Here is a 24,770-nt window from a genome sequence, read left to right as displayed (position 1 = left end):
CGTTACTGAGAGCTCTGCCCTACCTTTCCTAATAGTACAATAAACAAGCAAAAGGAAGGTCACTTCTGACAAACTTTGAATATAAAGTGCAGCGAGCTGGGTTTTAGGCTCATGGTTCCTGCATGTGAAGTTGAATATATGGCCTTTGCTTCCCTTCAGAACCCACAGAGAAAGGGTGAAAAGCACAAACATGAAACAAGTGGTGAATACACAGATCACCAGCAGCCCCAGGTTTAAAGCGCTTTCATCAAGCCCCAGCCATAGGAAAGAAATACTTCAACAGCACCCTAAGGGAAACAAAAAACTGAATTATGAAACGAAACATTAAAAAAGCATCAGCGGTGTGTCTTAGAAAAATTCTAGTGAGATTTAAGTCACAACCCCCCACTTTCCCTCAAAAGTGCTTTCTAATAATACTGCGCACATTCCAAATGGCTTCCCTCTGCCAAAAACTTGCCAATTGTACCTCCCCTGCTCAGCAACCAGGGTGAAAAAAAATCAATGCCAGGAGAACATTAATGCCTTCATTTTTGAAGTAAATTCCAATCATTTATCTTGCTGGGCATTTATCCACAGGGGGAGTACCTCCTAAATGAATTCAGGAAGTGAATATGATCTTTAATAGATAATTTGGTTCCCAACTGGAAAGCAGGAGAGGCAAAACAAAGAGAAGAATGGATAAAAAAGGATTCAAATGAAAAAGTTAGAAAAACACAGGAGAATGGAATTCACTTGGGAAAAGAATGAAAGCTGAAAGGCAATAGAAAAAGCATAAAAGCAAAAGGAGATGTCATCTAAAGACAAATGCTAGATAAGGAAAGAGAGCAGGGGTAGCTAATAAACCTTTCAGAGTCCGGAATTACTTAATTCTAAATATTATCTCACTGTAACTTGACGACGCTCTAGGTTGCAGGCTGGGAGCCCTAGAAAAGGAAAGGGGCTAGCAGTGGAGAAGGAAGGTGGGACAGTGCAGGAAAACAGAGACCCTCGTAAGCTCAAGAAGCAGCATCAGGTTAGGCTGGATCAAGGAAAAAGCTGGGGCTCAGTTGGGTTCCTGGAAGTGCTGAGAGGCAACAACTACTCGGACTGACTGGTCCGTGGGCGATCAAAGATTCCACGTGGGCTCCAGGGAGACTACAGTGACCCACTACCCTCAAACCCCCCACCCCCGGGAGAGCCTTGAAGGCTGGACCAACAAAGAGATGAGCTCTAGAGGCCAGAGAAGTGGAAGATTCTCTGACCCGGCGAGACCCGACGAGGACCCCGATGGGCAAGAGGCACGCAACACCCAGGGTCAAGGGCGGTGACACTGGGGTCCCGTGCGCCCTTAGCGGTGCCCGAACTCACCGATGCCGAGTCCCACGACCAGGCGGCCGGCGAGCAGCGTCTCCTTGTTGTTGGCCGCGGCCAGCACCGCGGAGCCGGCGGTGAAGAGGGCACTGGCCAGGAGGATGGCAGCGCGGCGGCCGAAGACGCCGTTGAGGGCGCCTCCGGCCAGCGCCGAGACGGCAGCCGCCCCCACCGTGCTGGACACGAGCAGCTCCTGCCACAGCGCGTCCAGACTGAGCTGCCGCTTGAGCAGCAGCATGGCCCCTGACACCACCCCGGTGTCATAGCCAAACAGGAAGCCGCCGAGAGCGGAGAAGACGGCCACCACGTACACGAAGGCGGGGGTCTCGTCCTGCTGGAACTGCCGCCGCGCCGCGCGCTCCAGGTCCCCGACGCCGCCGCCCGCGCCCGCGTTCTGCAGGCTGGTGCTCGACTCGGCGGCCGCCGCCAAGAGGCTGCACTCCCCGGCCGCGCTTGCGGCGTCCGGCTCCTGCTGCTTCCTGCGCCGCTCGCCCATCAGGCTGCTCAGGCTCCGCAGCGTGTACTCCACATTCTCGCTCGCCTTGCGGGACATAGGGCAGGGGCCCGGGGCTGCCCGGGGGACGCGGCTCCGCTGGCCGGCAGTCTCAGTGAGCTGGACAGCCCGAGCCGGCGGGAGCAACCGCCGCCGCCGCCGCCGCCTTCTTCCCCCTGGCTTCCGCTCCGGCTGCCACGGCAGCAGCCGCCGCCACGGCCGCTCCGGAGAGAAAGTTGCTGCCCGCCGCGCTCCGGCGCTGCGGAGTTGGAGCCCGGCGGGTCTCACTAGACACTCACGCCCCGCGCCTGCCGAGCTGGCGCTGCGGAGCGGGCGGGAGGCGGAACCACGGGTCACGTGCAAGCCCGAGCCGGTGGGGCGGGGCACGGGAAGCATCCCGCCCCCTCCCTGGGCGGAGCCAGGCCCAGCCCGCCCCGCACCCCTAAACCCCGCCCTCCCCGGTGGGTGCGACCTCTGACCTAGGCTCCCTCATTTAGGGCTCTGGCAACTGTACGGAATTAACCCTGCCTTCCGAGCTGCAGCGGTGGAGCAAGCCAATCTGGCGATGCCACCAGGCAGTCTGGAAGCCACCCAGAATGTTTGCCCTGTTTGGAGGGTAGGGAGAGAGCACCTAAACCAGCCTGACTATCCTTCCAGCAGCCTGGAGATAGGGCTGGAAAAAATATCCTAGAATACGACCTAGCAAGTACCCTTCCTTTTATAGTATTGTGACATTACCCAGCGTGGTCTACTTCTCTGGCATTAAATGTGTTTGTTCTGGAGCAATTCAGGGCTGCATTCTCCCATTTCTATAGCTAGTTTCCACTCTCATCGCCAGTCCCTCCTCAATGTATGCTTATTTTAAAGGAATGGTACATTTGATTCTTTGAGAACAGAGATAAACTATCTCCTGTGGTGAATCCCAAACCTCCTTCCATGGATCCCTGACCTGTAAAGGAAAATTCACAATATGCATTCCACTCATGTAACGTGTAATTCCCAGTAACAGAAAGAAAACCCAAGACCCTGATTTTTGATTCGGCAGGCAGTCTCCACCTCCCTGCCCCAACATGCTAACCAAAAGGTAGGATATCTTCTCTCCTGAGAATCCCCACTGTTGCCCTCAATGAGGCATTGTTTTAACAGCTTCATTTACTTGAAACAAAGCAAAGATGACATGATTTGCAACTTAATTTTTTAACTGTTGAGTGAATGAACAGTTATTGGTTCATTTGGGGTTCCCCCCCTTTAATTTAAATGTTTTTAAATTACTTTATACAGTTCCGCATTAGGGGCTAAAGATTTTTGTTTTGTTTTGTTTTGTTTTGTTTTGTTTTGTTTTGTTTTGTTTTGTTTTGTTTTTGAGACAGAGTCTTGCTCTGTCTCCCAGGCTGGAGTGCAGTGGCGCTATCTCGGCTCACTGCAGCCTCTGCCTCCCAGGTTCAAGCGATTCTCCTGCCTCAGCCTCCCTAGTAGCTGGGACTGCTAAAGATGTTTTGTCCCTCTGATTTGCTTTCATTCTTCAGGCTGAGGGCAAAAAGTCAAGCATCATAGGATTCTCTTCCTACAATTCCACTGCTCTTTTATTTCCCTTATTTGAGCAAAAGCTTTCTTAGCCTGGGGCCTATTTTTCATGCAGCTAAAACTCTTTTCCTTTTAGACAAAAGGATTTTGTGATTCCTGTTTCAATAAAAACTTATATTAGAATTTGTCAAAACTGCTTTCATTTTGATTATCAGTCACGATTATCTCTACAATATAGCACTTTCCTTGCCAGCAACAAGGAAAATAAACTAATGAACCCAGAGGGCTTAACTATTTAAATTTTATCGTCTGGCTTTAAAGCAAGGCTCTACTGTCATTCCCAGGGATCAGTTAAACAGAGAGAGCCTTTAGATCGGCAGCAATGAACTCTTTAATATTCAGACCTCGGACAATATTGCAGGTGAGAGCGCGCCTTTTCCGCGGCGTACCACAGTACAGTAAAACTGCGCCCCCTGGTGGTGAACCAATTCCCACGGCTTCTGAAGAGAAGGGCTCCGCAGATGAGAAGCTTCTGGTACTTTGGCAGTTCCCTCTTGCTGAGATGAAATAAACTACTTTTTGTTTCAGCTGATGTAGTGAACATCTTGGTTCCTGAGCATCCCTTGCTTGAAATTCAGCAAAGGTCAAAGAACAAGAAAGTACTTAAAAAGTTCTGTTCCGTATTAGGACAGTTATGTATCTGTGGTCAGGTTACATTTGAAAAGAAATGTGACGTGAAGAAAAAGGCATTGGAGGCCGGGCGCGGTGGCTCACGCCTGTAATCCCAGCACTTTGGGAGGCCGAGGCGGGTGGATCACGAGGTCAGGAGTTCAAGACCACCCTGGCCAACGTGGTGAAACCCCGACTCTACTAAAAATACAAAAATTAGCCGGGCATGGTAGCAGGCCCCTGTAATCCCAGCTACTCGGGAGGCTGAGGCAGAGTATTGGCTGAACCAGGGAGGCAGAGTTTGCAGTGAGCCGAGATCGTGCCACTACACTCCAGCTTTGAGGACATTTGCTTTACAACCTCCAGGAACATGTTCCAAAGCAGTCTAACAATAAAGAAAGGCCAAAAGTCCCTTCTCAATCATCTTTCCCACCATAATAGACCCCTTTCGCCAGAGATAACCACCTCTACCACTTTGAAATGTATCTTTCCAGAACTTTCTCTATGCATTTATATGCATGTGTATGTACATAGTAAAATACATATACATGTACTGTTGTTTTATTTGTTTGTTTTTGAATTGTTTTGGTTGCAAGAGTTAGAAAATCGAGATCAAACTAGTTTAAGCCAAAATAATGGGAAACAGGGAGTATGTATTGGCTATTGTGAGAATCTGAAAAGTCTCTAATAAGTTGGCGTCAAGTGTAGGTGGATAAAGGACTAAAAACATTAGGATGTCACATAGAGGTCCATTTCTCCACTCTGCTTCTTACTCCTTAGGCTTCATTCTTAAATTTTATGTGGTGCTCAAAGGGCTACAGCAAACTCCAAGCCTTATACCTGAGATACTTTGGATATTTGTCCCCACCAAAATCGCATGTTGAGATGTAATCCCCCGTGTTGAAGGTGAAGCATGACCAGATGTATTTAGATCCTGGAGATGAATCTCAAATGAATGGCTTGGGTCATCTCCTCGATGATAAATGAGCTCCTTCTGAGTTCACAGGAGATCTGGTCCTTTGCTTTCACCGTGTGATGTGCCTGCTCCCCCTTTGCTTTCCACCACGATTGTAAACTTCCTGAGACCTTTCCAGAAGCAGATGCCAGTGCTGTGCTTTCTGTACAGCCTGCAGAACTGTGAGCCAATTAAAGCTCTTTTCTTATAAAATATCCAGTCTCAGATATTTCTTTATAGCAACAAATAGCCTAATATCTCACTCATGTCTGAAAGGACAGAGAAAGAGCCTCTTTCTCCAAAGCCCTAGCAAACTTTATATTGTATCTAATTGGATTTGCCAGTCGTGGACCCATTCCTGACCCAGTTACTGCAGACTGGGAGATTACAGTTTGATGATCAGGCTAGGGCCAATCAACACCCACATCATGAGCTGTGAGTGAAGGTAAATTACATGGGCTGAGACTATAGGAGGTTTTCCCATCAGAAATCTGATGTACTATTTTGCCAGAGGTCAGGTGAATAAATGCTGGTAGTAAAACCAACATATTTGAGTTGCCATTAGTAATTAGTAAGTTAACATGGCATAAAATACAAGTAAACCATTTCAAGAAGGAAGAACTGGCTAAGATAATCAACTATATTATATAGAGATCAAAGAGAATGAAAACTCATGGAAAATCTTGGATTTTTATTATAGAAAGTCAATGAAAGGCCAGATACAGTGGTTCACACTTGTATTACCAGCACTTTGGGAGGCCGAGGTGAGTGGATCATCTGAGGTGAGGAGTTCAAGACCAGCCTGGCTGACATTGTGAAACCCCATCTCTACTAAAAATATCAAAATTAGCTGGGCATGTTGGCGCACCCCTGTAATCCCAACTACTCGGGAGACTGACATAGGAGAATCGTTTGAACCCAGGAGGCGGAGGTTGCAGTAAGCCGAGACTGCACCACTGCACTACAGCCTGGGCAACAGAGAGACCCTCTCTCCAAAAAAAAAAAAAAAAAAAAACCAGAGAGAGAGAGAGAAAGTCAATGAATGGTGACTGCTAAGAATCAGAATGTTATTTTGATGGCATTTTCTTCATGAAACCTAGTAATGCCAGAATCCCATCCTTTTGAATATTCCTTCTCTCTGTATGTATAATAAGCAATAGCAGCATCAGAATAAAGATGTTATATTATTAATAAGTACAAAGGTAAAGTATGGGTCCTATGGCTTAGTTATGAGGTATAAGAGATACTTGGGTGTTTAGTACTTCCTGCAAGAAGCTTTCTTTGACTTGCTCTAAGGAGGAGGAGGAAAAAGATGAAAGGAAGGAGACAAGAATGGAGGGAAATAAGAAAAGATGGTCACCATACCCCAATGGCCAGTGCCCTGTCTAGATCTGCCACTACAGAGAGACAAGGAGCAGGAAGCACAATAAAGCATGAGGGATGGATGACCTTTTAACATACACTGACCCTGCCCACTAGTAACTATGACCCAATCAGCAATAGAGCCTGTGACACATCATTATATCATCTCTTCCTCCTTTGGATAGGGAGAGTTGTAATGTCTCTTTCCCCTCAGAGACTTTTAAGAGAGCAATTTTAATTAAGATAAAACGAGTAGAAATATCAAACATAGGCTGCATTTTCTATAAGTCTCTTGCTAAATGTAATAAAGAGTAGCTTCAAGAGTTATCAGGATCAAGGGAAAGGGTGTGAGCAGGGATTAGGTATGATATGAATTTATTTAGATGCTGAAGTAAAAAGAAATAGTCAATTCAAGAGCTGGAATGATTGATAGGACAAAGTCCCAAAGAAGGCGGAAAGGATATGAGCAAGAACATACGGGGTGAGGCAAGGCTAGCCTAGTCATAGGGAGGAAGAGAGACACTTCTTCCTCCGAGAAAAAGAGGCAGGGATACAAAAAAGAATGTCATCATAAGAAAGAAGATCATATTAATAACAAGAATAGGGAAAGAGTTCTGTTAAATGGATAATCGTGTGTATTTGGGGGTGAGGGGTGGAGTGAGCCTAGATGTAGTCACAAAGACTCCACTTCATGTCTTCACTACGCTATTTCCTTGACTGTGTAACCTTGGGCAGCTTATTCTTTATAAGCTTTAGTTTTCTCTTCTGTAACTGGGAATAATAATACTGTATTCGTAATTGGATGATTTCAATTCTAACAGATAATCCATATTCAAATTGTCCTGAACGCTACAGAAATATAAGGCATGAATCTGAATGGCCAGTGTTGGGCAACATCAGGAACGGCATGATCCGCTTTTTCCAAAAATGTTATGAAGGAGCCAGGTTCTATCACTTTCTCTACTCTGCTATTCTTAGCATATTGGGTTTGCCCTCCACTGGCTTCCCCCAAAGTGACAAGAAGGCTTCAACATTTTCAGGTGTCGTAAGTTTCCAATGTATGCACATAAGGATAGTACCTAGTTCCTATCCTCAAATGTAATATATTTCAGCTAGTAAAATATCCACATGACCAAATATAAAAGTAACTAATAATACATAGCACAATGTAGTAAATAATTGCTACAGGGGAAAAAAACCGGAGTAATTGAATTTTGGTTGTGGAGTGTCAAAGTATTCTTTATTGACCCATATGAATAGCTACAAATGATCAAAGTTAAAAAGAAACAAACAAACAAACAAAAAACCCAAACAATTTGGCTTGTGAATTCAAGGAATGCCCTCATTAAGCAGGATCCAGTGATTTGAAATGAGAACAATGGGAAGTATTTGTTTCAAAGTAGACTCACTAATGAAACTAACAATTCACTTTGTTTCACTGAGATGTGATTAATTTGGTTTGAGATTGGTTTTTCAGGCAGTTCCAATATTTGAGCTAGTTAGTGGAAAATAATTTTATTTTTATTTATTTATTTATTAAATTTTGAGACAAGGTCTTTCTTTGTAGTCCAGGCTTGAGTGCAGTGGTGCCATCACGGCTTACTGCACCCTCGACCTCCCAGGCTCAAGCGATCCTTCCACCTCAACCTGCCTCCTGCTTCAGCATCCCAAAGTGCTGGGATTACAGGCGTGAGCCACCAGGCCCAAGTGGAAAAGACCTTTTAAATTGAACTTGTAACATGACGAGCTTCTTGCTGTTTTAAACAATTTTATATATTTTGTTTTGCATTTTGAATCCAATTTGTAAACTCAATTGTAACACTCACTCTGTCGGAAATTGTAAGTACAGTAAGCATGGTACCACTGTGACCCTACTTAGCCAAATTGAACGGATTTATCAAGTTAAAACTAAGCAAAGTATGCAGCTGAAACAATCAACATATATTTCATAATTGGCTAATGAGGGGAGTTATATAAATTAATAAATTCCTGTTTCCTTACACCCTCAACTCAAAAAAACCAAAAACTTTAAATTTGATAACACAAATTGTGTAATTCATTGTCCGTACAATGTTGCATGGTATGAACAAACACTGTTTGGAAAGCTACTTTTGTCTTCGCAGCCAGTAGTACTTACACATGCAAAATAAAATGATCATTTAAATTAACTTGTGCAAAAAACATTTCAGCAAGAGTGGCCAACCTCAATATATCTAAAAGCATGCTATTGTAATTTCCCTCCAGATTCTCTCTCACAATTTTTAAAATGTTGATGTGGGTTGGCTCTGTGTTCCCACCCAAATCTCATCTCATAATGTAATCCCCACATTTTGAAGGAGGGACCTGTAATCCCCACGTGTCAAAGGAGGGAGGTGATTGGATCATAGGGGCAGTTTCCCCCATGCTAATCTCATGAAAGTGAGTTCTCCTGAGATCTGATGGCTTTATAAGTGCTTAGAAATTCCTCCTTCATGCTTCTCTTTCCTGCTTCCCTTTCTGCCGTGAAGGTAAATTTCCTGAGGCCTCCCCAGCCATGCAGAATGGTCAGTCAATTAAACCTCCTTTGTTTATAAATTATACAGCCTCCGGTAGTATCTTTATAGCAATGTGAAAACGGACCCAGACAAATGTATACCATGGAACATTTTTATACCTAGATTACACTGAACCACCTTTGGGTAATGCTGAAGTTGATCTTCATGCTAAGAGTCAATAAATGTGAGACAGAGATCCTTTATGGTGGAAGTAAGAGCATTCACTACTTTCTTCCTGTGGTTTTCTTAAACTGGGAATTCTTTTAGAAAACTTATCTTCGTAGGTGCAATTAGAGAGGTTTGATCTACAACTTGGCCTGCAATTAAAGAAGGGTGAGTGTCCTTAGTACAAAAGAGCAAGGCCTGTGTTTGCTTTGTTTAACACTAAAGCCCTTGAGACCAGCTAGTACAGTACTGTCGCATGTAGGGGCTCAAATGTTTACTCCAAGAACATATGAATGAATTAATGAATGGCGTCAGTCTGTATGGACTCTGATTGACTTTGGTATGTAAGTCATGACTTTCCACATTTAAGGATAATATAATGACAACTTGAGGTAACACGAAGTGCCTGTAGGGCATGACATCTAAACCCCAGTTCTAGTCCATCCAGTGGTCAGATTTTAACTGAGCAACCAATCAGACATAGAATGTTTTTTTCTTAAGAAACACATTGCATAAATTATAGATTTTAATAGAAATATACTATTTTTTGAGCATTTGCTTTATGAAAAGCAGTTTATTTTGCACAGTCCTTAATTGTTCTCATTCTCAAGCAGGAAAACACACATGCTCATATGTAAAAATAGATGATCATATAAATTATTGTATACCAAAGAATTGATAAAGACAAATTTCTAGTCAAGTTCACGGGAGACAAGAAATGGATGGGCTGAAATTTAAAAACTATTTAAATACAATGATTTTTTTCTCCATTTCAAGACAATAATATGAAAAACAAAACTGTAACAAAAATAGTTATTCCTAATTGGTACCAAAATTATTTATGAAATGTCAGCCGATCAAATTAAAGAGTTAATAATTTACTTTGCTTCAGTTTTAAAATCTACTTAGTTTCTACCTTTATCAAGCCTATTAGTGATCACTGCCTGTTTTGTCATCAACTTGGGGAGTCTAGATTACAAGTAGCGATGCACAACTTCTGTGTGTATTGGCTCTGTATTAATGAACGTCTTACTTAGCTACTAACCAGACATGTGATCACTCTGCCTATCACTCTGTGGTTTTGCACATTCTTCTAAAGAAAAATTTTCAAAGAATAGAAATATTACACAAATCCATAAATCTCAAAACATAGACTAAGAATCAATACCTTGAAAATCTTCGAAAAAAATCTTGAAAATTTTGAAGATGAAAGCTAAATCTATATACCTATCAATCAATGATCTCTCATCTCGGAAAATTACTCTGAGCTCTGTAGAGAACTAGAAAGAGATGAACCATTTTAGTAGCTCTCCCTAGTACTAAAAAGAAAAATAAAGCTTCCTAGTGGGAAAAAAGCATTCCTCAGAATGCAATACAAAAAAGAAATGTGTTTCCGAGCTGAAAAGCTAAGATAATTTCATTATTTTCTTTTTTTTTTTTTTTTTTTTTTTTTTTTTTTTTTTTTTTTTTTGAGGCGGAGTCTCGCTCTGTGGCCCGGACTGGAGTGCAGTGGCTGGATCTCAGCTCACTGCAAGCTCTGCCTCACGGGTTTATGCCATTCTCCTGCCTCAGCCTCCCGAGTAGCTGGGACTACAGGCGCCAGCCACCTCGCCTGGCTAGTTTTTGTATTTTTAGTAGAGACGGGGTTTCACTGTGTTAGCCAGGATGGTCTCGATCTCCTGACCTCGTGATCCGCCCGTCTCGGCCTCCCAAAGTGCTGGGATTACAGGCTTGAGCCACCGCGCCCGGCCAATTTCATTATTTTCTTTGAGTTATTTATTTGTTATAAGAGATGTTTGGATGAGTATAGAAAAATTCAGTAAATATGTTATTGCCACTGGCTAATGATGACAGATATTCATCAGGGAGTCATTTGGTAAGAGAATAAGAATGTAATAGTGCACTGACAAGAAAAGCGAAGTCAATTTCTTCTGTATGATCTCTGTTTTGTAAAATTGCCATGAAATTTCCATGCAGGAGCACCACAGTAATCACAGCTATTTCTCACAGACCTACAGGCTAAGTGTAGACTGAGCTTTCAATTGTCATCCTGATGGATGAGAGACTCACAGTGTGAATGATGGGGGGAAAGCAGTCAACTAATATACATCCATAATTTTAAAGCATTTGCTGATATGAAAAAATAAAGCTTTAGGTTTCTGTTATAGTTTAGGTGTATAGCAAAATTGCTTTGTGTCTTTATTTTTAAAACTATGTTTTCAGCTTGGATAAAATTTATACATATATTTTATCTCTCAAAAGATAGTAGACTTTTATTATACTTTTTGATCAGTTCCTACATTTGGACCCTTTTTCTCTGTTTAGGATAGTGCCTGAATTATGAACATTGCCTTGCCAAATAGGAAGCCAGAACCTCACTTTCCCAGCATTCTCCAGAGTTAGGGGCAGGCAGGTGACCCAGGCTCGGCCAAGCAACAAATCTGCACAAGATTACCAGAGCCATTTCTTAATGATAAAGGGAGTCATTCCAACAAGAGGACATAAATCTAGAAGTTAAACATCTAAAAACAGAGCTTCAGCCTGGGCAACATGGAAGACCTTATCTCTACAAAAATTACAAAAAAATTAGCTAAGTGTGGTGGGATCCACCTGAAGTCCCAGATACTTGAGAGGCTGAGGTGTGAGGATCACTTGAGCCTGGGGAGGTCGAGGCTGCAGTGAGCCATGATTGTGCCACTGCACTCTAACCTGGGCGACAGAGTGAGATCCTGACTCAAAAATAATAAAGTAAAATAAAATAAATATAAATAAACAGAGCTTCCAAATGCATGATAGTGATGAAATAAAAATAGAAAAAAATCACACTTGAGTCAGACATTTTAATACTTTGTCAATAATTGATAGAACTAGTACACAAAAAATAGTATGTAATAAGGATATAAAATATTTGAATAACACTCTCAACCAACGTAACCTTAACCTTAACACTCCATCCAACAACAGCAGATAACACATTTCTTTCAAGTACACACAGAACATTTACCCAAGTTAGAGCATATCTTAGATTTTACAACTAATTTTAACAAATTTAAGATTTAAGACATTCAAAGTATATTCTCTGACTATAGTAGAATTCAGTTCAAACCAATAACTCCCAAATATTTAGAAACTAAATAGCAAACTTCTACATTAACCATGGGCTAAGGAAGGAGCTAAAAGAGTGATTAGAAAGTATTTTTGAACTGAATGAAAAGGAAAACATAATAGATCAACATTTGTACAATACTACTAAAGCAGAGCTAAGGGGAAGCTACAAGCTAAATGCCTGTAACAGAAGCAAAAAAGCACCTCAAATCAGTGATCTCAACTTCAATCTTAAAAAACAAAAAAAGGGGGGGGGGCGGAGCAAGCTGGCCGAATAGGAACAGCTCCAGTCTCCAACTCCCAGCGCGAGCGACACAGAAGACCGGTGATTTCTGCATTTTCAACTGAGGTACTGGGGTCATCTCACTAGGGAGTGCCGGACAATCGGTGCTGGTCAGCTGCTACAGCGGGACCAGCGAGAGCTGAAGCACGGCGAGGCATCGCCTCACCTGGGAAACGCAAGGGGGAAGAGAATCCCTTTTCCTAGCCAGGGGAACTGAGACACACAACACCTGGAAAATCGGGTAACTCCCACCCCATTACTGTGCTTTAAGCAAACTGGCACACCAGGAGAATATATCCCACACCTGGCCGGGAGGGTCCCACGCCCACGGAGCCTCCCTCATTGCTAACACAGCAGTCTGCGGTGATCTAACCCCAAGGCAGCAGCAAGGCTGGGGGAGGGGCGCCCGCCATTGCTGAGGCTTAAGTAGGTAAACAAAGCCGCTGGGAAGCTCGAACTGGGTGGAGCTCACAGCAGCTCAAGGAAACCTGCCTGTCTCTGTAGACTCCACCTCTGGGAACAGGGCACAGCTAAAAAACAACAGGGGAAGCAGCAGAGGCCTGTGCAGACACGAACGACTCTGTCTGACAGCTTTGAAGAGAGCAGTGGATCTCCCAACACGGAGGTTGAGATCTGAGAAGGGACAGACTGCCTGCTCAAGTGGGTCCCTGACCCCTGAGTAGCCTAACTGGGAGACATCCCCCACGAGGGGCAGTCTGACACCCCACACCTCACAGGGTGGAGTACACCCCTGAGAGGAAGCTTCCAAAGGAAGAATCAGACAGGTACACTCGCTGTTCAGCAATATTCTATCTTCTGCAACCTCTGCTGCTGATACCCAGGCAAACAGGGTCTGGAGTGGACCTCAAACAATCTCCAACAGACCTATAGCTGAGGGTCCTGACTGTCAGAAGGAAAACTATCAAACAGGAATGACACCTATACCAAAACCCCATCAGCACATCACCATCATCAAAGACCAGAGACGGATAAAACCACAAAGATGGGGAAAAAGCAGGGTAGAAAAGCTGGAAATTCAAAAAATAAGAGTGCATCTCCCCCTGCAAAGGAGCGCAGCCCATCGCCAGCAACGGATCAAAGCTGGTCAGAGAATGACTTTGACGAGATGAGAGAAGAAGGCTTCAGTCCATCAAACTTCTCAGAGCTAAAGGAGGAATTACGTACCGAGAGCAAAGAAACTAAAAATCTTGAAAAAAGAGTGGAAGAATTGACAGCTAGAATAATTAATGCAGAGAAGGTCATAAACGAAATGACAGAGATGAAAACCATGATACGAGAAATACGTGACAAATGCACAAGCTTCAGTAACCGACTCGATCAACTGGAAGAAAGAGTATCAGCGATTGAGGATCAAATGAAAGAAATGAAGTGAGAAGAGAAATCAAAAGAAAGAAGAAGAAAAAGAAATGAACAAAGCCTGCAAGAAGTATGGGATTATGTAAAAAGACCAAATCTACGTCTGATTCGGGTGCCTGAAAGTGAGGGGGAAAATGGAACCAAGTTGGAAAACACTCTTCAGGATATCATCCAGGAGAACTTCCCCAACCTAGTAGGGCACGCCAACATTCAAATTCAGGAAGTACAGAGAACACCACAAAGATACTCCTCCAGAAGAGCAACTCCAAGACACATGATTGCCAGATTCACCAAAGTTGAAATGAAGGAAAAAATCTTAAGGGCAGCCAGAGAGAAAGGTCGGGTTACCCACAAAGGGAAGCCCATCAGACTAACAGCAGATCTCTTGGCAGAAACTCTACAAGCCAGAAGAGAGTGGGGGCCAATATTCAACGTTCTTAAAGAAAAGAATTTTAAACCCTGAATTTCATATCCAGCCAAACTAAGTTTCATAAGTGAAGGAGAAAGAAAATCCTTTACAGATAAGCAAATGCTTAGAGATTTTGTCACCACCAGGCCTGCCTTACAAGAGACCTGAAGGAAGCCCTAAACATGGAAACGAAAAACCGGTATCAGCCATTGCAAAAACATGCCAAAATGTAAAGATTATCGAGGCTAGGAAGAAACTGCATCAACTAACGAGCAAAATAACCAGTTAATATCATAATGGCAGGATCAAGTTCACACATAACAATATTAACCTTAAATGTCAATGGACTAAATGCTCCAATTAAAAGACACAGACTGGCAAACTGGATAAAGAGTCAAGACCCATCAGTCTGCTGTATTCAGGAGACCCATCTCACATGCAGAGACATACATAGGCTCAAAATAAAGGGATGGAGGAAGATCTACCAAAACAAATGGAGAACAAAAAAAGGCAGGGGTTGCAATCCTAGTCTCTGATAAAACAGACTTTAAATCATCAAAGATCAAAAGAGACAAAGAAGGCCATTACATAATGGTAAAGGGATCAATTCAACAGAAAGAGCTAACTATCCTAAATATATATGCACCTAATGCAGGAGCACCCAGATTCATAAAGCAAGTCCTTAGAGACTTACAAAGAGACTTAGACTCCCACACAGTAATAATGGGAGACTTCAACACTCCACTGTCAACATTAGACAGATCAACGAGACAGAAAGTTAACAAGGATATCCAGGAATTAAACTCATCTCTGCACCAAGTGGACCTAATAGACATCTACAGAACTCTCCACCCCAGATCAACAGAATATACATTCTTCTCAGCACCACATCACACTTATTCCAAAATTGACCACATAATTGGAAGTAAAGCACTCCTCAGCAAATGTACAAGAACAGAAATTATAACAAACTGTCTCTCAGACCACAGTGCAATCAAACTAGAACGCAGGACTAAGAAACTCAATCAAAGCCGCTCAACTACATGGAAACTGAACAACCTGCTCCTGAATGACTACTGGGTACATAACGAAATGAAGGCAGAAATAAAGATGTTCTTTGAAACCAATGAGAACAAAGATACAACATACCAGCATGTCTGGGACACATTTAAAGCAGTGTGTAGAGGGAAATTTATAGCACTAAATGCCCACAAGAGAAAGCAGGAAAGATCTAAAATGGACACCCTAACATCACAATTAAAAGAACTAGAGAGGTAAGAGCAAACACATTGAAAAGCTGGCAGAAGGCAAGAAATGACTAAGATCAGAGCAGAACTGAAGGAGATAGAGACACAAAAAACCCTCCAAAAAATCAATGAATCCAGGAGTTGGTTTTTTGAAAAGATCAACAACATTGACAGACCGCTAGCAAGACTAATAAAGAAGAAAAGAGAGAGGAATCAAATAGATGCAATAAAAAATGATAAAGGGGATATCACCACCAACCCCACAGAAATACAAACTACCATCAGAGAATACTATAAACACCTCTACGCAAATCACCTAGAAAATCTAGAAGAAATGGATAATTTCCTGGACACTTACACTCTCCCAAGACTAAACCAGGAAGAAGATGAATCCCTGAATAGACCAATAGCAGGCTCTGAAATTGAGGCAACAATCAATAGCCTACCCACCGAAAAAAGTCCAGGACCAGATGGATTCACACCTGAATTCTACCAGAGGTACAAGGAGGAGCTGGTACCATTCCTTCTGAAACTATTCCAATCAATAGAAAAAGAGGGAATCCTCCCTAACTCATTGTATGAGGCCAACATCATCCTGATACCAAAGCCTGGCAGAGACACAACAAAAAAAGAGAATTTTAGATCAATATCCCTGATGAACATCGATGCAAAAATCCTCAATAAAATACTGGCAAACCGGATCCAGCAGCACAGCAAAAAGCTTATCCACCATGATCAAGTGGGCTTCATCCCTGGGATGCAAGGCTGGTTCAACATTCGCAAATCAATAAACGTAATCCAGCATATAAACAGAACCAAAGTCAAGAACCACGTGATTTTCTCAATAGATGCATAAAAGGCTTTTGAGAAAATTCAACAGCCTTTATGCTAAAAACGCTCAATAGATTCGGTATTGATGGAACGTACCTCAAAATAATAAGAGCTCTTTATGACAAACCCACAGCTAGTATCATACTGAATGGGCAAAAACTGGAAAATTTCCCTTTGAAAACTGGCACAACACAGGGATGCCCTCTCTCACCACTCCTATTCAACATAGTGTTGGAAGTTCTGGCTATGGCAATCAGGCAAGAGAAAGAAATCAAGGGTATCCAGTTAGGAAAAGAAGAAGTCAAATTGTCCCTGTTTGCTGATGACATGATTGTATATTTAGAAAACCCCATTGTCTCAGCCCAGAATCTCCTTAAGCTGATAAGCAACTTCAGCAAACTCTCAGGATACAAAATTAATGTGCAAAAATCACAAGCATTCTTATACACCAGTAACAGACAAACAGAGAGCCAAATCATGAATGAACTTCCATTCACAATTGCTTCAAAGAGAATCAAATACCTAGGAATCCAACTTACAAGGGATGTCAAGGACCTCTTCAAGGAGAACTACAAACCACTGCTCAGTGAAATCAAAGAGGACACAAACAAATGGAAGAACATACCATGCTCATGGATAGGAAGAATCAATATTGTGAAAATGGCCATACTGCCCAAGGTTATTTATAGATTCAATGCCATCCCCATCAAGCTACCAATGACTTTCTTCACAGAATTGGAAAAAACTGCTTTAAAGTTCATATGGAACCAAAAAAGAGCCCGCATTGCCAAGACAATCCTAAGTCAAAAGGACAAAGCTGGAGGCGTCACGCTACCTGACTTCAACCTATACTACAAGGCTACAGTAACCAAAATAGCATGGTACTGGTACCAAAACAGAGATATAGACCAATGGAACAGAACAGAGCCCTCAGAAATAACACCACACATCTACAGCCATCTGATCTTTGACAAACCTGAGAGAAACAAGAAATGGGGAAAGGATTCCCTATTTAATAAATGGTGCTGGGAAAATTGGCTAGCCATAAGTAGAAAGCTGAAACTGGATCCTTTCCTTACTCCTTATACGAAGATTAATTCAAGATGGATTAGAGACTTAAATGTTAGACCTAATACCATAAAAACCCTAGAAGAAAATCTAGGTAGTACCATTCAGGACATAGGCATGGGCAAGGACTTCATGTCTAAAACACCAAAAGCAACGGCAGCAAAAGCAAAAATTGACAAATGGGATCTAATTAAACTAAAGAGCTTTTGCACAGCAAAAGAAACTGCCATCAGAGTGAACAGGCAACCTACAGAATGGGAGAAAATTTTTGCAATCTACTCATCTGACAAAGAGCTAATATCCAGAATCTACAAAGAACACAAACAAATAAACAAGAAAAAAACAAACAACCCCATCGAAAAGTGGGCAAAGGATATGAACAGACATTTCTCAAAAGAAGACATTCATACAGCCAACAGACACATGAAAAAATGCTCATCATCACTCGCCATCAGAGAAATGCAAATCAAAACCACAATGAGATACCATCTCACACCAGTTAGAAGGGCAATCATTAAAAAGTCAGGAAACAACAGATGTTGGAGAGGATGTGGAGAAATAGGAACACTTTTACACTGTTGGTGGGATTGTAAACTAGTTCAACCATTATGGAAAACAGTATGGCAATTCCTCAAGGATCTAGAACTAGATGTACCATATGACCCAGCCATCTCACTACTGGGTATATACCCAAAGGATTATAAATTATTCTACTACAAAGACACATGCACACGTATGTTTATTGCAGCACTATTCACAATAGCAAAGACTTGGAATCAACCCAAATGTCCATCTGTGACAGACTGGATTAAGAAAATGTGGCACATATACGCCATGGAATACTATGCAGCCATAAAAAAGGATGAGTTTGTGTCCTTTGTAGGGACATGGATGCAGCTGGAAACCATCATTCTTAGCAAACTATCACAAGAAGAGAAAACCAAACACCGCATGTTCTCACTCATAGGTGGGAACTGAACAATGAGATCACTTGGACTCGGGAAGGGGAACATCACACACTGGGGCCTATCATGGGGAGGGGGGAGGAGGGAGGGATTGCATTGGGGAGTTATACATGATATAAATGATGAATTGATGGGTGCTGACGAGTTGATGGGTGCAGCACACCAACATGGCACAAGTATACATATGTAACAAACCTGCACGTTATGCACATGTAACCTAGAACTTGAAGTATAATAAAAATAAATAAAAAAAAAAAGGAAGAGAAAATAAAATTTTAAGAAGAGAAGTCAAAGAGGGATCACTGAAACGGAAGACAGAGACAATAGTTTTAGTTTCAATCAATGAAACTAAAAGCTGGTTGTTGAAAAAGATGAGTAAAATTGATAATCCTCTCATAAGACTGATCAGGAAAAAATGATAGAGGCTACAAATTATCAGTATCAGAAATGAGAGCTGTTACATCATTGTAGATTCCACAAGTATTAAAAGGATCATAAGGTAATATTATAAATATTTCATACTGGAAATATTTATGAAATAGACATACTCCTTGAAATAGACAAATTACCAAAGCTCACTCAAAAAGAAATAGATTATTCGAATAGCTTTATATCTATTAAGAAACTATTTGTCGTTTAAAACTTTCCCATGAGGCAAATTCCAAGCCCAGTCAACTTCACTGGCAAAGTCTACCAAACATTTAAGGAAAAAATAATGTCATTCTATACCAATTCTTTCAGAAAATTGAAGAGTATGGAATACTTTCCAACACATTCTGAGATCAGCATTACCCTGATTCCAAAACCAGACAATTACAAGAGAGATACAAAACATTTTCTTTATGTACATAGATACAAAGATTCTAAACAAAAATTTAGCAAATCAAATCCAACAATATATTCAATATATTAAAAGAAGGATAAGACACCATTTGCTGTGCCTTTTCTTCTTTCCTAAGGTTGAAGCTGAAGTCATTCAACACAGCAAAAGACAATTAAGTGGGGAAAGGACAATCTTTTCAATAAATGATGCTGGAACATTTGGATATCCACAGGCAGAAAAATAAACTTCAATCCATAGCTTAAGTCATGTACAAAAATTAACTCAAAATGGATGATAGAATGGAAGGCGAGAATCTAAAGCTGAAATTCTTCTGGAATAAAATCTAGGAGAAAATCTTTGCTACCTTGCATTAGGCAACGACTTCTTAAATATAATATTAAATGAACAGGTGTGGTGGCTCACGCCTGTAATCCTATCACTTTGGGAGGCTGAGGCAGGTGGATCCCTTGAGGCAGGGAGTTCGAGACCAGCTTGGCCAAGAAGGCAAAACTCTGTCTCTACTTAAAAAAAAAAACAAATTAGAGAGGCAGGGTAATGCACATCTGTAATCCCAGCTACTAGGGAAGCTGAAGCATGAGAATTGCTTGAACCTGGGAGGCGGAGTTTGCAGTAAGTCCTGTTGTGCCACTGCTCTCCAGCCTGAGTGACAGAGTAAGACTCTGTCTCAAAATTACTTAATTAAATTAAATACCAAAAACACAATCCCTAAAAGAAAAACACTGATCATTTAGATTTCACCAAAATTGGAAATCCGTCTACTTCAAAAGATGCTTTATGTTTTAATTGTACTTGTTCATATGCAATTGTCAGAAATAACACAGAACAATCCCATGTATCCTTTACCCAGTATCCCCCAATGGCAACAGCTTGCAAAACTACAGCACAATATCCAATACCACAACCAAGATATTCACACTGATGCAGAACATTTCCATAACCACAAGGATCTCTTGTGCTGTCCTTTTATATCTACACTGACTTTCCTCCTGCCCTCACCTTCTCTTTAACCTCGGATATGAATAATCTGTTCTCCATTTCTATAATTTTGTCACTTCAAGGATGTTATTTTAATGGAATCATACAGTATACATACAAACTCTTGGAAGCGACTTTTTTCACTCATCATAATTATTTGGAGATTAATCTAGGTTGTTGCATGTATCAGTATTTCATTATATGTATATATATAGAGAGACTTAGGTCAATATTCTTTTTTTTTTTGCCTATGTATGTCCATTGGCTTCAGCACCAGCTTTGTGGGAAAGGCTATGATCTCTTCTATTGGACTACTTTTGTATTTTTGTCAAAAATTAGCGAGGCCTGTTTATGGGTATTTCATTTTATATATATATTTCATTATATATATATCATATGTAATATATATATTTCATTATATATACTTCATTTTTTACATATATACAGAGAGAGAGAGATGTGTAGTGTTTCATGGTGTGGGTATACCACAGTTGGTTTAACCATCCACCCATTTGAAGACTTGGGTTATTTCCAGCATTTGGCTATTATTTATAAAATAGCTATAAATATTTGTGTACAGGTTTTTGTGTGAATATAAGTTTTTCATTTATTTGACTTAAATACCCAAGGATGTAATTGCTGGATTATTTGTTTGGTAAGTGGCTTGTTTACTTTTTTCAAAAAGTACCAAAATGCCTTCCAGAATGGTTGTACCATTTTACATTCCTTCATTCTCTGGATCCAGATCCTCCAGATCCTCATCAACGTTTGGTGTTGTCTCTTTGTTTCTTTTAGCCATTTATATAGGTGTGCAGTGTTATCTCATTATGGTATCAATTTGCGTTTTTAAAAGGCTAATCATTGTCACCCTGTTTCCATGTCCCTATTTGCCATCTGTGTATCCTCTTCAGTGAAATATCTCTTCATGCCCTTTGCCCATTTTCTTATTGGATTGTTTATTTTTTCACTCTTGATATTCAAGAATTCTTTATGTATTTTAGATACTAATCTTTACTTGGATATGTGGTGAGCAAATATTTTCTCCCAATCTATAGCTTTCTTTTTATCTCTTAACAGAGAGTTAATAGCTCTTAATTTTGACAAAGTCTAATATATCATTTTGTTTCTTGTATGGATTATGTATTTGGTTTCAAGTCTAAGAACTCTGTCTAACTCTAGGTTCCAGAGATTTTCTCATATTTTTTTTTCTAAAAGTGCTATAGTTTTATGTATTATATTTAATCTCTTGACCCATTGTGAATTAATTTTTGTATAAGGCATGTGACTTAGGTCAATATTCTTTTTTTTTTTTTTTTTTGCCTATGTATCTCCACTGGCTTCAGCACCGGCTTTGTGGAAAAGGGTATGTTCTCTTCTATTGGACCGCTTTTACGTTTTTGTCAAAAATTAGCTAGGCCTGTTTATGGGTTTATTTTGGAGTTCTCTATTTTGCTCCATTGATTTATATGTCTAATCTTCTCCCAATACCACACAGTCTTCATTACCACAACTACCTAGTAAGTCTTGAAACTGAGTAAACTGATTCTTCCCCCATTCATTCTTCTGTTTTGAAATTGTTTCAGCTCTTCTAGTTCCTTTGCATTTCCATATACAATTTAGAACAATCTTATATATATCTGCAAAAATTCTTTTTTTTTTTTTTTTTTTTTTTTTTTTTTTGAGAAGGAGTCTCGCTCTGTCACCCAGGCTGGAGTGCAGTGGCCAGATCTCAGCTCACTGCAAACTCCGCCTCCCGGGTTTACGCCATTCTCCTGCCTCAGCCTCCCGAGTAGCTGGGACTACAGGCGCCCGCCACCTCGCCCGGCTAGTTTTTTGTATTTTTTTAGTAGAGACGGGGTTTCACCATGTTAGCCAGGATGGTCTCGATCTCCTGACCTCGTGATCCGCCCGCCTCGGCCTCCCAAAGTGCTGGGATTACAGGCTTGAGCCACCGTGCCCGGCCGTATCTGCAAAAATTCTTACTGAGATTAATGATAGAAATGTGTTAAACCTGTATATCAATTTGGGGAGAATTGATACCTTTACTATATTGAGTATGTTGAGTCTTCAAATCCATGAACATGGTTTGTCTTTCCATTTATTTAGATATTGTTTGATTTCTTTCATCAGTATTTTGTAGTTTGGGGTATACAAGTCCAATACGTGTTATATTAGATTAACATCTAAGTAGTTCATTTTTTTTTAGTGATCATAAGTGGCATGTATTTTTAATTTTGGCATCCACATTTTCATTGAAACTATAGGGAAATATAATGAATTTTTGCATCTTAATCTTGTGTAATGAGACCTTATTAGTTCTAGATGTTCTTTTGTCAAAAGGCACTTCTTAAAGAATGAAAAGACAAGTCACAGATGGGTGAAATATTTGCAAATCATGTATGGGATAGAGGACTCATATCCAAAATATATAAAAAGCTCTTGACACTCAATAATAGCAAGCAACTCAATTAAAAGATGGAAAATATATTTGAAAAAATACCTTGCCAAAGACAATTTAAGGATAGCAAATACATACATGAAATGATGCCTGAAATCTACTAATTATTAAGAAAATGTAAATTAAAACTATAATGAGGTATTACTATACACCTAATTAAATGCCTAAAAGTCAAACCTATTGACCATATCAAGTGTTTTGAGGATGTGGTGGGACTGGAACATTCATCTGCTAGTAGGATTGTAAAATGCCATGACCATTAAAAAAATACTTTGGCATTTTCTTTAAAAAGTTAAAAATATACATATTATATGATCCAATCATTTAACGTTAAGTATTTGCTAGAGAGATGAAAGCATAAGTCCATCCAAAGTCTTGTTAATGTTCACAGAAGTTTACTTGTCATAGACAAAAATCAAAACCAGCCAGAATGTGCATCAACAGATAAAAAGACAAATAAGCAGTTATAGTATGTATCTATACACAAAAAACTAATCAGCAGTACAAAGTAATGACCTATTGATACATGTTACCACATAGATGAATCTCAAAATAATTATGCTGAACTAAATAAACCAGACAAACCAGTATATATTGTTATTCCATTTATTTAATTATTTTGAGGCAAGTTCTCACTCTGTCACCCAGGCTGGAGTGCAGCAGTGCAATCATGGCTCACTGAAACCTCGACCTCCTTGGCTCCAGCAATCCTTCCACACCAGCCTCCCAAGTATCTGAGACTACAGGCATACATCACCACTCCCAGCTATTTAATTAATTATAATACAGATGAGGTCCCCCTAAGTTGCCCAGGCTGGTCTCGAACTCCTGGACTCAAGTGATCCTCCCATCTGAGCCTCACAAAGTACTGGGATTACAGGCATGAGCCACTATGCTGGGTCTGTTATTCCTTTCACATAAAGTTATATTAAATATGAACTAATATATAGTTAAAGAAAGCAGATATTGGTTGTCAGGGAGTGGTATTGGTGGGAGTAGGGGAGAACAATAGGAAGAGATTTCAAAGAAGTTTTGAGGAAATATTTGATCTAGATAGTTAATTTAATTATCTTGATTGTAATGATGGTTTCACAGGTATGTACATATGTCAAAAGTGACCAAACTGTACACTTTAAATACGTGAAATTTCTTGTATGTCAATTACACTATAATAAAGTTGTTTTTTGTTGTTGTTGTTGTTGTTGCTGTTGTTTATTTTGTTTTTGTTTTCGAGACGGAGTCTCTCTCTGTTGCCCAGGCTGGAGTACAGTGGCACGATCTCGACTCACTGCAAACTCTGCCTCCTGGGTTCAAGCGATTCTCCTGCCTCAGCCTCCTGAGTTGCTGGGATTACAGGCAGCCACCACCACACCTGGCTATTTTTTTGTGTTTTTAGTAGAGATGGGATTTTGTCATGTTGGCCAGGCTGGTCTTCAAGTCCTGATCTCACATGATCTGCCTCGGCCTTCCAAAGTGCTGAAATTGCAGGCATGAGCCACCATGCCCGACCCAATAAAGCTGTTTATAAAGCTTAAATGCTTACATAAGCATTTTTTAAAAAGGACTTTTTTTCCTATTTTATATGCAGACTTTCATTTTGTTTTGTTTGTTTGATGTTAAGCATGCAATATCTTTTTTCCATAAGAATGGGAAGGCTGGGTGAAAAATATAAAGATTTGTGTATCTGATAACATAATGAAGCTGCCATGTCAGCAGTTTTCTGCCCAGTTCTATATTCCTCATACATGAGAAAATTAAAAGTACTTTTTTTTTAAACAATTGATCTTTGGACTTTTTGTTACATGCAGTGTAACTCAAATTCTGACTGATTCAGAAGTTGTAACTGAATTGTCGAACTAAGCCATTGAAATATTTAAAATTGAATTATCATCATAGTATCAATAAGAGTTGTGTGTCCTAGGAAATAGGAAGTGTATGTTTTAAATATAAGACTCCTTCCAGATCAAAGGTAGCCAGAAAATGCATGTATACATCTTAAGTGCTTACAAAGGACAAAACCAACCATGCAATATAAGCAGCTAGGCTAGGAGTGTGAGATATCTATGGAGTTGGTGGAAGAATCAGATACTTGTAAGCTGAACCCAATGATGTGATTTATTTGGGCTATAAGTCACATTGATATGTGATAAAAAACA

General features: G+C 40.6%; 1 protein-coding gene across 1 annotated transcript in view; it reads right to left on the bottom strand.

Annotated features, from left to right (window-relative positions):
- The window catches only part of SLC2A13 (solute carrier family 2 member 13), a 400,273-nt gene extending 398,095 nt beyond the window's left edge, over positions 1–2,178 (bottom strand). Inside the window, exon 1 of the mRNA XM_010366135.2 lies at positions 1,348–2,178. Within this exon, the coding sequence (XP_010364437.1) occupies positions 1,348–1,903 (556 nt within the window). The 5' untranslated portion in view covers positions 1,904–2,178. The remainder of the gene's footprint in view (positions 1–1,347) is intronic.
- Between the last annotated feature and the right edge of the window lie 22,592 nt (positions 2,179–24,770).

Source organism: Rhinopithecus roxellana, chromosome 10 (assembly GCF_007565055.1).
Source record: "Rhinopithecus roxellana isolate Shanxi Qingling chromosome 10, ASM756505v1, whole genome shotgun sequence".
Lineage (NCBI taxonomy): Eukaryota > Metazoa > Chordata > Mammalia > Primates > Cercopithecidae > Rhinopithecus > Rhinopithecus roxellana.
This window is presented reverse-complemented; position numbering and strand designations above follow the sequence as displayed.